This window comes from Phaeodactylum tricornutum, chromosome 1 (genome assembly GCF_000150955.2).
Source record: "Phaeodactylum tricornutum CCAP 1055/1 chromosome 1, whole genome shotgun sequence".
In the NCBI taxonomy this organism is placed as follows: domain Eukaryota; phylum Bacillariophyta; class Bacillariophyceae; order Surirellales; family Neidiaceae; genus Phaeodactylum; species Phaeodactylum tricornutum.
In genome coordinates this window covers 2,270,754-2,285,196 of record NC_011669.1, presented here as the reverse complement: position 1 = coordinate 2,285,196, position 14,443 = coordinate 2,270,754, and the positions used below count along the sequence as shown (strand labels likewise).

The window sequence follows — 14,443 nt, the reverse complement described above, 5'->3', positions numbered from 1 at the left end:
CGCGGGAAAACGTGACCTCCGACGTGCCCTGGTCCGTTCGACAGATCCGGCAGCGACCATCACTAGCTTTCAGCAGTCCCATTCCTTACACACAATGATGGCTCAGGCTTTCGGTACTACTCCCTCATACCAAGTGGAGAATGGAGAAGATTGCGAGGCTTTGGATACGGACTCGGTCCTTCAATTTCTTGCTCATTTGGGAGTTGGGCAGCACGAAGTACATAAACGGATCTCGGAGACTTTCATGAAGCAGCTCGAAGACGAGATCCGTAAAACCACGTCAAAGGAGCCTCTTCTGGAGCTTTTAAAATCCTCCTGGAACTATGCTACGACGCTGCCAGAGTTACGACCCGTTTTGTGGACTGTGCTGCGGCAGTTGGGGGATAAAACACCAAACGCTGTTTTGATCGCCTTGGCGGAACGAGACGAGCAGGGGGAAATGAAGCACACAGATATATTCAAACCTCTTCCTTCGCTCCTCAAACGGTTGGTTTGGGAAGCTGACTGGGAAAACCGAATCTCAGTCGACACGGATGACGAACCCAATAGCTATTTGGAAAAAGTGAAATCAACCTTGCTCTTCGAGACGATCGAACCCTTCATGAGGCAGTACTCTTCAAACACGGCATTAGTGGATGCAGCCAATCGACCTTTTGTGTCCAGCATTCGCGAGCTCCGTATCTCTACTACACAGCGGCGAGCTCTCTCCTCGTTGAATACCTCGACAAGCTCCTCAAGCCCTGCTGGAGGTGTTGTTGTACGAACGGCCGCCGTGTTGCCCGAAGGCTTGACTTCCGGAAAGGCTGTTTCGCAACTTCGTTCCCTCTTGTGTGATGCAGGAGCTTTATCCTCTAGCTATCGACCCAAGTTGTTGCACGCCATTCTGTCTGTTCTAATGGCACAGCACGGGACTCATAAGACGGCATTTCTCGGCGGCGCCGAACACCTCCACTGCACTTTGGTAGCCGACCTTCTCTTGTCAACAGGAGGACCACTTCCCAAGGCGTATCAACACGTGTTGACTTTGGCACACGTACTAGACGAGTCTGTACAACAAGGAGCATTGCTAGATGCCCATGTGGTCAAAATACAAGAAGCATTGCGCAGAATCTTCGAACCGGATGAAATTGGTGCGCCGCTCAGTCCGCAAAAGAAGCCAGCCGCCAAGGCTCAGCAGAAGCAAGAGGATAAACATGCCACCAACTCAATTCAAAGACAGCTCGATCGTATCATAACTGCTGGTTTGACAGCTATCAAGGAAGCGGATCCGCAGCACCTCTTTTTAAACCCCGTAACGGATGAAATTGCTCCGGGATACAGCAAAGTCATCAAGCACCCAATCTGCATTGCGGCAATGGAAGATAAAGTCGAATCACACAAATATAACTCCCCGTCAGACTGGGAAGGAGACGTCAATCTCATGTACAAAAATTGTATTGACTACAACCGAGGCAACGCCGGGCAATGGTTCCGCGGCGAAGCCCACCGTCAAATGAAAGTGTTTAAGGAAGAAATTTTACCGCAGGCACGGCGCTTGTACCAAAAGGAAAAAGCTAAACGTATCGTTTTGGATGATCCGGTGAATCGCAAGCGTAAAGCAGGCGAAGAAGAACCAACAATAACGCCGCTCGAGGCTGCCAACAAGAAACGCAAGAAAGAAACAAAAGAGGACAATCTACCGAGTATGCCTGCTCTGGCCTTTATGCTGCTATCTGATCCGTTCGTTGTCAGAATTGTACTAGCAAGAGTACTGAGAGAAGTACGCAAAGGAGTGTTGCCGGCAACCTCGTTACCAGTAGCTCATTCACTGGTGCCATCATTGTTACAGTTTTTGCATATGGCCAGCTGGTCAACCAAAGTCTGTGCTATACGAGCCAAGATGTACGCTGTACCAGACGCAGGTTTGGAGCTCGCTACCGAAACAGAAGACCCTGTCGCTATGATTCCGTTTGTATCCTTGCGACGGTACCTGCCACTGTTGTTGCGATTGCTGCTGGAGTCAAAGCTGGACAGGAGGATCGTATTGGGTGGCGACTTGTATGATGCCGCACAGTCTACACCTCTACTTCAGCCAAAACCCATTCCGAACGATGCCTGGCGGAATGGCAGTACTTATGTGCGTGTGGTGGTATCGCTAGTGGAAGGAGCCTTCGTACAAGTATGCCAGCCCGAGAATTCTACTGACCACTCTTTGTCGCTAACCTTCCCCAAGTTTGCCGCTGCCTTGCAAAACTTATCGACCTCATTCTTGGAAGACCGCGTATTCTTCCTCTGCCTGATCTCAGCAATTCTGCGATATAAGGCCAAATTAGCCAAGACGACACGCGATACGATTACATCGTGCTGGTTACAATGGCTGTCACAAAAGACAAGCTCCAAAAGAGGATCCATAATGACGGCGGCACACGATTGCTTTGTGATGTTGTTGAATGAATGGTCGTCACTGGGTAACCAACTGCTACCTCGTGATGATCTGCTAAAGATTGCCGCAGACGTTGTGGTTGTGGTGGATGCTTCCGAATCGAAGGATACGCGCAAGTTCGCTGCTTTGTGGGAAGGGAACGCGGACTTCACCGCTGTACGCCGGCAGTACGACCGAATGCTCAGGAACATTCCCGCAAATAAGGCGTTGCAATGGAAAGAGGGATGCAGCATTGTCGAGGAGAGTGCTAGACGAAAGGCGGAAGATGACAACGAGAACGAAGATTCAACTTCCCACATTGCTTTGGCGCACGACAGTACTAACATTGAAAGACTTGATACTATTGCTGACGCCGCGATGGATGAGCAATAACGACGAGTTGAATTAAAATAGATTTGTATCGTCGCTCGCTCTTTTAAATGTACTTTGTTTCCTTGGCGTGTCGAGAGGCGGCGCAACATTCCGATTCGAGCACTAGGGTGGGATTTGGACTAACGTTTCTGTAGCCGCGAAATACAGATAGCTGGCAGAAATATGTTCCATTTGCACGTCGAGAGCCGGCAGAATTTCTGAAACGGGAGACGCTTAACGAATGAAAACATAGAAAGATATTGAATATCCAATCAAAACCTAGTCTCAATTTGCGGCTGACGGACGGGCGAGATGCTTCCTCGCAACGCACATTTGATAATCCTGACGACACAGGAGTTCAACAGAGGGAAAAAAGGTGAAGTGGATGTTATCTATGCTGTTTCTTCGTATACCACTGCTCACGGACTTGGCCTTTTGAGGCGACCTCTCGGTTTTGAGACGTCATCCATCAGCATATCATCTTGAATTGGCTCTCACTTGTTCACGCAATGAAGCAGTCGAGTAAACGCCATAGAAAAGACGGGGCTCTACAGCATACGGTGCTCTGGATCGGAATATTGTCCGCGTTCTGTACCACAGGATCCGCCTTTACTTCTAGTGCACTGGGTAGAACCAAACCATCATCCTTGCACTTGGTGCCGGGAAGTGCTGCAGTTCTGAATTTGGGGAGACGTCCGGGAAAACGGTCCAATTATCTACGGCTGTCTTTACCTGCTGACAGAAGGACCAGTGTTGGTTCCAGCAAGAATAAGGACAATACAGATAGCACAAACAATGATGCTACACAGTCAATCGAAGGAACGAAAGAAGATGTAAAGGAAAAGATTCAATTTTCACCTTCTTATCTGGAACAGATCGACCGAATGAGAGGGTATCGACGAAAGCGTCAATGGAAGAGAGTACTGGAAGAGTATTCCAATGGAAATTCCACGGAGACTACCGCACAAAAACACGCCAAGAATCTTTTCGATACAATCGTCTCGCAGGAAATGCGGGACGACATACGAAGGCGCAAAAAGGTATACTGGTCCGACTGGGAAGACGGATTTAAGAACAAGCGGAAAGTCATTCCTGCAATTCTGTTCTTGTACTTTGCCTGTCTTTCTCCGGCGGTCAGTTTCGGTACCATTGCTTCGGAGATAACGCAAGGATCGATTGGCATTGTTGAGTTCTTACTGAGTTCCGGTCTGAGTGGAATGGCTTACGCGATGATGTGTGGACAACCCATGGCATTCATCGCTCCTACGGGACTGACGCTCGCTTTTATTTCTGGACTCTACCGTTTCTGTATGGTCAAGGCGTTGCCTTTCTTTCCTATCTATGCCTGGGTCGGACTATGGACAAGTTTTTTCTTCGTATTACTTGGGCTTGGTGGTTCCAGCCAATTGATTCGCTTCTGCACTCGCTTTACGGATGAAGTCTTTAATGCTTTGCTCAGTGTCAATTTTATATACGAAGCTGTTGCTTCCTTGAAGCGTAATTTTGACCTGGCCGACCCCATGAACTTAACCATGCCCTTTGTTTCCTTGGCCATGGCACTTTCAACTTTTTGGTGCACCGCCAAAGTTGCCGCTTTTGAAAGCAGCAAGTATCTGAACCAAAAAATTCGGTCGATTGTCAAAGATTTCGGACCCGTAACAATCTTTATCCTCATGTCAATTTTCAATCAGCGGGCTTGGATGAAAAAATTTAAGGTTCCCACACTTACTGTGCCGAGCAGCTTTCAGTTGTCTGGTGGTCGTAATTTTCTGATCAATCTGAACGCTATTCCTCTCAATATCAAATTGGCGTGCGTACTACCTGCGATTCTGCTGACGAGCCTTTTTTTCATGGACCAGAACATTAGTGTCCGCGTCGTTAACAACCCCGACAACAAGCTCAAAAAGGGAGCTGCGTACAATCTCGATATGGTAGCACTAGGACTGATTACTAGCTGCTTATCGCTCGTCGGCCTGCCATGGATGTGTGGGGCGACCGTTCAGTCTTTGAATCATGTACGCGCATTGACCGAGACACGGTTCAACGAGCGCACTGGTGAACCCGAGATTATCGGCGTAACAGAAACGCGAGTAACAGGATTTGCCGTCCATGCACTAATATGTTCAACACTTGCCATCTTGCCGCTACTACGATTTGTCCCGATCCCCGTTGTCGCCGGAGTATTCCTATTTCTTGGAAGGAAACTCATGTCAGGCAACTCGTTCTTGCAACGAATACGCGACTGTTTTGTGGAAAAGAGTCGACTCCCGGCCGACCACCCAATACGCTACATTGGAAGAAAGAAGACAAACATATTTACGGTCACACAAATTGGATGCTTGGGAGGACTCTGGTTCTTTAAACAGAACAGTACAACAGCTATTTTCTTCCCAAGCGTGATCGGACTTTTGATGCTGATCCGGGCCTTCGTCCTCCCCAAGGTTTTTACGGAAGACGAACTTATCGATCTTGGTGATCCTTCTCCCAACTGATGGGATGGCTCTGTCACACTACATAATCCAATCTCAATCTACCCATAGAGTGTACAGTTGACCACTTAGTTAAAGCATCAGCGCCCTTGCTGCACTATCAAAGTCTTGTGATGTGACGTGTATCTTAGAATTTTCGTTGCAGCGTCGAAGGCATCGGAGGACCGCCTCACGGGCCAGCCCCTCAACTTGTGCACAGCTGAATTTTGCTTCCGAGAGGCGACTAGCCCAGGCTTCCACATCAAGATGGATGTCTACCGGTACTTTTGCCAGAGTTTGTGTCAAAATCTCGCGTGCGTCGTTTTCATCAGGTGGCTGCAGACAGATGTGCTCTGCCAACCTCCCAGGTCGTATGAGAGCAGCATCCAAATCGTCGATTCGATTTGTACACGCCACTACCAGCACATTTGCTTGCCCCTCACTGTTGACACCATCCAGCTCATTCAACAGTGTTGACAACAAGCGCGACATGACATCAACAGACTCGCCATCCGTGCCTCGGTTGCTTGCAATGGCATCAATTTCGTCAAAGAACAGGATACACGGTGCAGCCGAACGAGCACGACTAAACAGGGAACGAATGGCCGCCTCTGATCCGCCCAGCCATTTGTCCAAGACGTTGGCAGCTCGTACGTTTATCATAGGGAGAGATAGCGAGGACCCCAAGCATAATGCGGCCATGGTTTTGCCACAACCAGGGGGGCCGTAAAATAAGACACCACTTGGAATCGAAATTGTTGATAAAAGTGCCTTTTCGCCTTGAAACTCGGTGCTCATATAGCGACGCCATGGGACTACTATGCTACGGTATACGCGCCGTTTTTGGAGAGCGTAACCACTCACTTTAGACCAACACATGTTGTGAATACGTTCCCAATCCTCTGGTCCAATTTCACCTTCAACAACAGCTGCTTTAGTGACATCGAATAACGCCAGCTGCGACGGCACAAGTCCCCGTGCAGCTTGTGCCAAAATGTCCCACGTTGCGATAATTTTGCTCTCTTTAGGAGAGCTTGCTCGTGCACATGTATATGCATCGGTACATAGGCGGCGAAGATCAGCCGCCACACACCCTGACGTTACCGAAGCCAAGGCCGAAGCCCAGTTTCGAACCATTGTCTTGTCATCAACGATTTCAGGGAGCATGTGCCGCAAGATACTTTCTCGCTGCGTTTGTGTTGGAGTGGTCATGTTGACTTCCTTTTCTAGGCGACCAATCTTGGTCAGCTCGTTGGGTAGATTCATTGACGACAGACCAATACCAATAACAGGTACATGCTGATCTTTCAACTTGTCAATAGCTTGGACCAGGCAAGAAACGGCAAGCAGCTGTTCTCTATCAATCAATGCTTGCTCAGTTGATGGCTCGGAAGCAAATATATGCAGATCGTCGATGACTACCAATGTCGGATGTTCTTCACTCCGAAACGGAAGGAGAATGCTCAACAAATCTTCCTCCCTTGCTTGACCGGCGGCTAGCAGTAGTTCTTGACAAGAAACCCAGTGTATCGCCCATGATTGCGACACTGTCAGTGTATTTGCTACAGCTGAGGCCAACCAGGATTTGCCTACTCCGGCACACCCAGTTAATAGAATGCCCGAAGGTGCGACGACTGGAAAGGAGACCGTCAACTGGACTAGATCCAATAGATTGTCAAGCAAAGCTTCATACCCGGGACACGAGGACGAAAGTAGCATACCAGAATCTATTTGTGGATGAACGGGAGAAAAAGTTGATGGAACAAGCTGGAGTCGCACGTTTGCCTCAGCACCGACTCGATAAACAGTGCGATCATGCAAAGTCATTTCAGGAGATCGCAATTCTCGTACTGCACATAATATGTAGCCCTCGACTGTGTGTAGCAACAGCAACGCTTGCAACTGTACAAAGTGTCCCACTATTGCCGTGCATAAGATGTCTACCAGCATTTCCGAGTCCATTGTCGCTGTCTCAAAATCAGAATACACACACTCCAACACAAGAACAAAATCGCTGGCAAGGTCCACCGAAATGACACTTTGTGCTCGGTATAGCAGCACATCATGGTCGTCCGGATCGCCCCAATAAGAGGCATCCGTTGTGGGAATCGACTCCAAGCGAACCGTAGTAAAATCGGACGCGCCATCCCTGTTGGATAGTACGTGCCCGACATTGTTGTCCTCGACCGCACAAGCGGCAGTCACAAACTCGAGGAGTAGGGGATGAATCCGCAAGGTATTCTGGGGACAAAAAGAAGACGGAATCACTTCAAATACCAAGCTCGAAAACATGAGCCGTCGACTCGCAGGGCTCGTTGAGCTCAAGCAAAGGAGTATCGGCAAGCTCTCGAAATGTGCGTCGTTCAAACATGTTCTTTTTGAGAAACACTGAAGTGTTATCGGTGCCGCTTCTGCCAGCTGTCCCCAGGAATCCATGCTCACCGTCGACCTCGTTTTGCAGCTGATGATTTCCTTTGTATTTCTTCTATTGCGGCAAAGGAAGCAGCGATTTACGTTTCGTTTACAGTTACATCAACGAAAAAGTGAGCCCAAAGCAACCAACCAAGCAAACCAAACAAACTTATTTTGGTTCATGTGCTATCTCAAGGTCGTGGTATATCCATAATCAAGCCAAAAATCGTTTCCTGTGAGGGTCGACTTTCCGAACTCTTTCATTTCTCCTTCCTATCGTTTCTGAAATTGGCTTGTTGATCTCTAGGTACATTTTCTCGCCAGCATATGAATCGAATAGGCCATCGCGCTTCTGTTGCAATACATGCAGCTGGCCTGAGTTCCCACCGAAAACAAGTTTTTGCTGCGTTTTCTACGAGCGTAGAATCCTCCTTTTCCCGAAGATTGAGTTCGCCATCCTCAAAGGTGGGCCTTTTCGAAAGTGACAGTTCGCGCGGATATTCATCATCCGCGCAGTCAGCATGGTCGCCACTTCTACGCCCTTCCGACGATAAGTCGATCCAAGTGCATGAATCTGTGCAACGAGCGCTTTCTGAGCAGCGTCCCGTAGTGGCCTTGGAATCGACCATTGTCGCACATGGCCTTCCCTATCCAGAAAACGTTGAGCTATGTCGCACACTAGTGCAGTTGTTCCGGGATAAGGGGGTTGAACCAGCCACAGTTGCCGTCCAAAATGGAGTTTGTAAAATTGGATTAACATGGGAAGAATTGGAAGACTTGGCCGTGGCGAAACAACAAAATCGGGTACAAAAATGCTCCACGCGCGAGCTGTCTCTGTTCTTGGCACAACATGGGCGCCGCAAACAAGGCGTAAGTCATACGAACTATTGGGGGGCCACGACAGTAGCGTCTACAATGCGACTAGCTCACTTGGCCGGCATCTCCACTTTTGTCACGGGCGGAATCGGTGGTGTGCACCGTGACGGTCACGTCAGTATGGATGTCTCGGCTGATTTACACGAATTAGCACGTACTCCGGTAGTGGTAGTGTCAGCCGGGATCAAGTCCATCTTAGACATCCCTCGCACGCTGGAAGTTTTAGAAACAAACGGTGTTCCGGTTGTTTCGTACCGATCTAACGAGTTTCCCGCATTCTTTTCACCGCATTCTGGAGTGCCGGCCTCTTGTCGAATGGAGGATGCCGATACAATCGCTGCTGCCTACAACGTGGCCAGGGATTTGAATTTACCACACGGAATGCTGGTTGGGGTCCCCAATATGGACCCCGCCGGTGCTAATGTGGAAGAGGCGATTCAACGTGCGCTACAAGAAGCTAGCGTTGATCCGAGCATTGTCGGCCAAGCCGTAACTCCATTTATATTAAAGCGTGTGTCGGAGCTGACCGGTGGTGATTCCTTACGTAGCAATTTGTCGCTGGTGCGAAACAACGCTAGAGTCGGCGCAGACATTGCAATTGCGATCGCGGAGCAGCGAAGGAGAAGCACTGCCAATCTCACGGATTGTATTGCCAAACCCACCAGCGCAATTCCTCACTCACGGATTGTCATCATGGGAGGCATTGTCCTTGATGTGATCGCCAAGGCAGCTTTAGGGTGTGAGCTCGTTCCGAAAACTTCCAACCGGGCCGTTTGCTCTGAATCGGATGGTGGAGTGGCCCGAAATGTGGCTGAATCTCTAGGACGACTGGGTTCCAAACCAGCCTTGTATTCGGCAGTTGGCAAAGACGCTAGAGGCTTTGCGTTACTCGATCGACTGGAAAATGAATGCAATATGCGAGATTGCCGCGATACTGTTCGAGTTGTAGATAGTTTAAACTCGGCGACCTATCTTGCTATTTTGCAAGCCGATGGCGATCTTCATGTGGCATGCGCCGATACACGAGTTTTGGATGCTATCCAGCCACCACCCAAGGAAGTATTGCAACATGCGGCCATTTTCCTGATGGATGCTAATCCTCCCATAGAAGTGCTACGAGAAACCGCCCTACTGGCAATCACGCTGGACACAAAGGTATACTTTGAACCGACTAGCTTCCCCAAAGCCTCTGATGTTGGCCGAGACGACAAATTAATGTCGTGTATCTCAGTCGCTTTCCCTAACATTGGAGAGCTTTCTGCAATGGCGGATGGATGGTTGAACACGGACGAAGATTTGGACACGCTACTACACGACGATGCCTTCGCAGAAACACGGCCACTTGCGCAGAGCGTTTTGGAACGAATGCACCCGGACGAAGCGCATCTTATTGTTACAGTTGGCGCGAAAGGAGTTTTCTACGCTTCCAAGATTGAGAATAACCGTTTCGCATTTCGTCATTTCCCTGCACGGGAATGCAATGTGGTTCAGAATAGTACTGGAGCTGGCGATTCCCTCTGTGGAGCTTTTATACACGCAATTTTAGAGGGAAAGTCGATGGAAGACGCTATTCTGTTTGGTTTGAAAGCAGCCAAACTCAGTTTGGAATGCAAAGAAAGGGCGATTTCACCTTTTCTTAGTACTCTAAAACTAGGAAAATAGGAAACTATGAAAGATGTATGAGAAGTCTTACACGCAGGTGTCTGTTACCTTCAGTTTGGCATTCGACTTGGAGTAGCGTATAAGAGCACGTGCATAACAAAAAGAGCTATGACCGGATAGACTGCCAGACTACAGTGGTGTTGCTCTTTGATACCCCGGGATTGCGTTTATGTTAGTCTCGCCGAAACCGGAAATTAGCCTTCCACGATAGGCTATAATAATGTAAAATGTCAGCACACGATCGATGCGATCTAACTTTCGACACGTGTGGCGGGAGAAAAGAAACTCGCTTGTTTTGTGTTCAGTGAACGGGTACACTAGCTACCGGTGGTGTTTGACCAGCGGCAATCATCATTTGGAAAGGCCGCGTCTAGTAATCTCAAATCGTTTGAAATCCCATTAACCCATTCTTGTCAAGAAGGCTTACAGCGACCCAAAGTCAGAAGCAGCGTCTCTCGCAATAAAACCGTCCGGAAGGTGGAGAGCAGAACACCAAGTCACACGAGCACACGATGAGCCACGCAGAACACGGTGAAGTGTGCGACGACAGTCCGTTATTGGAACTGAACCCAGTCGAGTTTGCGCCGTTCAAAAACGTCAACGAATTTCTGATTGGGTTTTGTCGGCCTCGGCAAAGTCTCAGCTCTGTTCCGGATGGGAACACACAGATTCTTGTAGACGACAGCGCTTCACAATCGTCGTCTTATAAAATAAGTCCCTCATCCAGAGGGTTGGAAGCTGTTATCAACGTACACCCATACACAAACTTGAAAAGAGCACTACATTACGGCTTCTGCGATCCCACAGAGCTTGTCGGAGACGAAAGGAAATCCGCAACGAATAGAAGTATTAATTCCGGCGTCACCACGCAGACCATTGATAGCGGGGATATAAGTTCCATTACCGCAGTTCCAGACGAGCAGGAAGATGACGAAGACGAACAGAGTGGTATCATTTTTACACATCCGGGCACTGGACGTGCCATTCGTGTATATAAGGCATTGGAAGTTTTTGTACTGACCATTGCGGTGCTCATTTTCGCTTTTCGTACGCTTCGCAAATTAAACGTTCCGATAGGCTTCGAATTGAAAACAAGGATTGATGAAGACGAGCCTTCATTTTACTTTTCGTTTTCCTGAATTCCTTAGTTCAATCTTGGCGAATTTTAGGCTAGCTGTATGATAATGTACACTACACCATTAAACTTGATGTTGAAAAAATTCTCTCTACTATTCTATTCAATCCGACGGCGAAACTGCTTTAAGGGTAACCACGGTGACACTGGGAACGATCGCGGAGGTGATGCATTGCGCCATGCCTTGGCAGCCTTTCGCAAGCCCATGAGTTGCGGGGTATCGGCAGCAGCGGGAATAACTGCTTGCCTACAATCCAATCCAAAGTCTCTGTCAATTGCGTTGGCCACCTGTAAACCAGTAACCACAGCCTTCTCGGTGCTCCACGACGCATGCCCGCTTCGATCAACCCAATCGCCGCAAATGTAGAGCCCATTCGTAATCCTCACGGGAGGTGACTTGCTTGCCGATCCGACGCAAAAATGCGATACAGCATTTAGGGCTCTGATAACCGCCGAATCTTCGACGAGCTCCATGTCGATGCTTTCGACTCCAAGTGCTGTTTGGACAGCATCCAATGTAAGCTTGATAATGTCGCCATCTCTCATTTTTGCAATTGCATCCGCCCGGAAAAAATCGACCTCCAATCCCACAAAACCGCCGCCCTTGAAGTCATCTTGCAATCGAGACAGATCGTAGATGCAAAAGCCAGTCTCAACGAGTTGCGGGGCTCCCCCAATATTCGGCCCGCATACGACAACAGGAGAGTCGCTCATAGCAGAGGCAAGACTCGGCGGAAGTTCTGCAAAGAAGAGACGAACCGCTACACAGCTCACACCACGAAGTTCTTTCCACTTTGAAGCTAGATTCGGAATCTTCTGCAGTGGTGGACACGAATCAATCAATCTTCCTGCCGCTGTGGCGCCAACGGCAAGAACAACAGCATCACATGTAACGGACACCTTGTTGTTGATCATTACCGTGTACTCTCCGCCATAGTGTTCAATGGATGTCACCCGAGCGGAGCCTTGAATGCAAACATTGCCGCTTTCCCTCAGCTTCTCAACCCAGGGATTGAAGATGCGTTCCGAAATGCTCCCACGGCACCAGCGTACATCAAACGCACCTCGAGATTGTAGTGCAAAGAAGTGGAAGCAGGATAGCGCTGCAGCTGCGGAGCAGTCGTATCCTGGGGTCATTGGTAAAACATGAAGAAGAGGAGCGACCAAGTCGCGGTATAAGTTTGGTGAAATCGATGCAATCGAGCGAAACAAGTTTTCAGCTGATATCTTGTCGTATCTTTCCCAAGAGTCGCGGTCTTCTTGTACAAAGTCGGCCCATGCACCAAGCAACCCGATACCGCTGATTCTGTCGGCAATGGAGAGTTCCGAGTCGGGATTGAAATCAGCCAACAAAGCAACATCTAAAGGCGACGGCAACAAAGGCGCTATTTGCTCCAACAGGCTGCGAGGATTAGACCAGTCCAGGTTGTTGGCTTGTAGATGATTTGGCTTGTCCATTGTATTGCCGAGGACGGGTGCGAGGGCGACGCGTCCATTTTCCGAAACCAAAATTGACGGTGTGAAATTTGTCAAGACATCGTCAAGGTCTAAACCAATGTTTTCAATCATGGCAAACGTATTACGATACTCTCTCCAAAAGCCATGAATTCCTGCTTCGACGGGCCGGCCAGTCTTGGGCGTTCTCCAGCCACCTGCTAGTCCTCCGGGGCCCCTCTGTGACGCATCCAAGAGGGTAACTGATACATTCGAAGATGCTCTTGCCAAAGTATCTGCTGCGGTGAAACCAGCCCAACCTCCTCCAACCACAACCACTCTACAAGGTTCCCTCTCGGAACTTTTTGAACACCGACTAAGGAAACGCCTATTACTTGAACTCGAAGAACCGTTTCGTCTAACAAGTGAAATCGGGTTGATTAACTGTAGGGCAGACACATTATCGACAACGCCTCTGTACACAGAGTAGAAAGCTGCGTAAAAGAAGAGGGAACTATGCATGTCGCACAAAATTTGAGCTCGTTACATGCCCACTCAATGCATTTGTTTGTTAACTGTAAGTCCTTTGTGTAGTGGTGAAGTGTATAGATGATGCGATGCGTATCGCCGTCATGGTGGTAATATTTCTGATTTGCCGACGGTTGTTGTGTTGATATGAAGATCGAGCCCAATCATCCTATCCCTATCAGTTACGGTACTGATGACAGTTACCCTATCAGTCACGGGTCTACTTATAGTATCCCGATTCAAATCACAAGTACTTACAAGACAAGAACGCCAACCGGGCATTCTAGTCTTCCCGCTGACATTTCAAACATGTCATTGCCATTCAAACCAGTCATTGAGAGTGTCTCCGAGCCATACAAACCAAATAGCGATTCTCAATCGACTCATAATTCTTATTAGTTCATCGATTTCCATCATTCGCGTTCTTGCGTTTGTAGAGCTCATCAATAGAACTAATAAGAAAGTCAATTCCCTCACGTTATCTCCTTACAACACCTTCAACGACCACCTCGTTACTCTTCCCGTTGCCTGCCACGAAAAGTTACCAATCTAACCAATCCGGCCAACACACTCCAGCGATTTCACAAGATTTGACCGCTTGCCTTGATTTCTACCGTCATCATCATGACACCCATCACTACAACTACATGCCTCATGGATTTGTTCCCTCACACCACGCTAACACCCATTGCAACTACAACTTCGTATCCAACGTACGAAAACCTACGTAAAATGCAGTGGGAGCTTAACAACAACGCTGAATCTATCGAATCCGAATTCAGCGACGGCAATCACGGCCACATCTTTCTCGTCATTCCCAAAGCCGAGTATCTTGTGACAATGGTCAAGTATCTCCTGGCTTCTGAAGACAGCACGAGGTGATCAAGACTCGTCTGGCTTCTAACAAAGAGATACAAACTAACAAATATGGTTTTCACACAATCGTTGTTAAGATTTATAAGCTCTAAACTAAAGCCAAATCTATTCAGTTTCATCAAGTTCCACGGTGCCAAAACCACCGTGGTCCAGTTCCACGGTCTTAAGCATTACCGTGGACCATTTTCATCAATCCCACGGTATTGTGCACACTACCGTGGGCAAGTTTGCCATAGTAACCATGCTTCCAAGCATGGTAACGGTCGAGACCCAAAACAG

General features: G+C 48.5%; 6 protein-coding genes across 6 annotated transcripts; 4 read left to right on the top strand and 2 right to left on the bottom strand.

Annotated features, from left to right (window-relative positions):
* Nucleotides 1-1,279: 1,279 nt before the first annotated feature.
* PHATRDRAFT_7961 (predicted protein) lies at nt 1,280-1,456 on the top strand (the record flags this gene model as incomplete). The annotated part of the gene is made up of 1 exon (XM_002177452.1): nt 1,280-1,456. A coding segment is annotated over one exon (177 nt), but the record flags the coding sequence as incomplete, so codon positions are not given.
* Nucleotides 1,457-3,282: 1,826 nt separating this feature from the next.
* On the top strand, nt 3,283-5,265 carry SLC4A_2 (predicted protein; the record flags this gene model as incomplete). The annotated part of the gene is made up of 1 exon (XM_002177451.1): nt 3,283-5,265. The coding sequence occupies one exon, from the start codon at nt 3,283-3,285 to the stop codon at nt 5,263-5,265; it is 1,983 nt and encodes a 660-aa protein (XP_002177487.1).
* Nucleotides 5,266-5,544: 279 nt separating this feature from the next.
* Nucleotides 5,545-6,039, bottom strand: PHATRDRAFT_8754 (predicted protein; the record flags this gene model as incomplete). Its single annotated transcript, XM_002176912.1, has 1 exon — nt 5,545-6,039. A coding segment is annotated over one exon (495 nt), but the record flags the coding sequence as incomplete, so codon positions are not given.
* Nucleotides 6,040-8,211: 2,172 nt separating this feature from the next.
* PHATRDRAFT_9211 (predicted protein) lies at nt 8,212-9,141 on the top strand (the record flags this gene model as incomplete). Its single annotated transcript, XM_002177450.1, has 1 exon — nt 8,212-9,141. A coding segment is annotated over one exon (930 nt), but the record flags the coding sequence as incomplete, so codon positions are not given.
* A 1,367-nt stretch (nt 9,142-10,508) lies between these two features.
* On the top strand, nt 10,509-11,364 carry PHATRDRAFT_43191 (predicted protein). Its single transcript, XM_002177449.1, has one exon. It carries the CDS (start codon nt 10,704-10,706, stop codon nt 11,328-11,330), a length of 627 nt encoding a protein of 208 aa, XP_002177485.1. The 5' UTR covers nt 10,509-10,703; the 3' UTR covers nt 11,331-11,364.
* On the bottom strand, nt 11,357-13,342 carry PHATRDRAFT_54051 (pds-like2, phytoene desaturase-like protein; the record flags this gene model as incomplete). The annotated part of the gene is made up of 2 exons (XM_002176911.2): nt 11,474-13,342; nt 11,357-11,365 (listed from the first exon to the last, which is right to left on the bottom strand). The coding sequence occupies exons 1-2, from the start codon at nt 13,280-13,282 to the stop codon at nt 11,357-11,359; spliced, it is 1,818 nt and encodes a 605-aa protein (XP_002176947.1). The 5' UTR covers nt 13,283-13,342.
* Between the last annotated feature and the right edge of the window lie 1,101 nt (nt 13,343-14,443).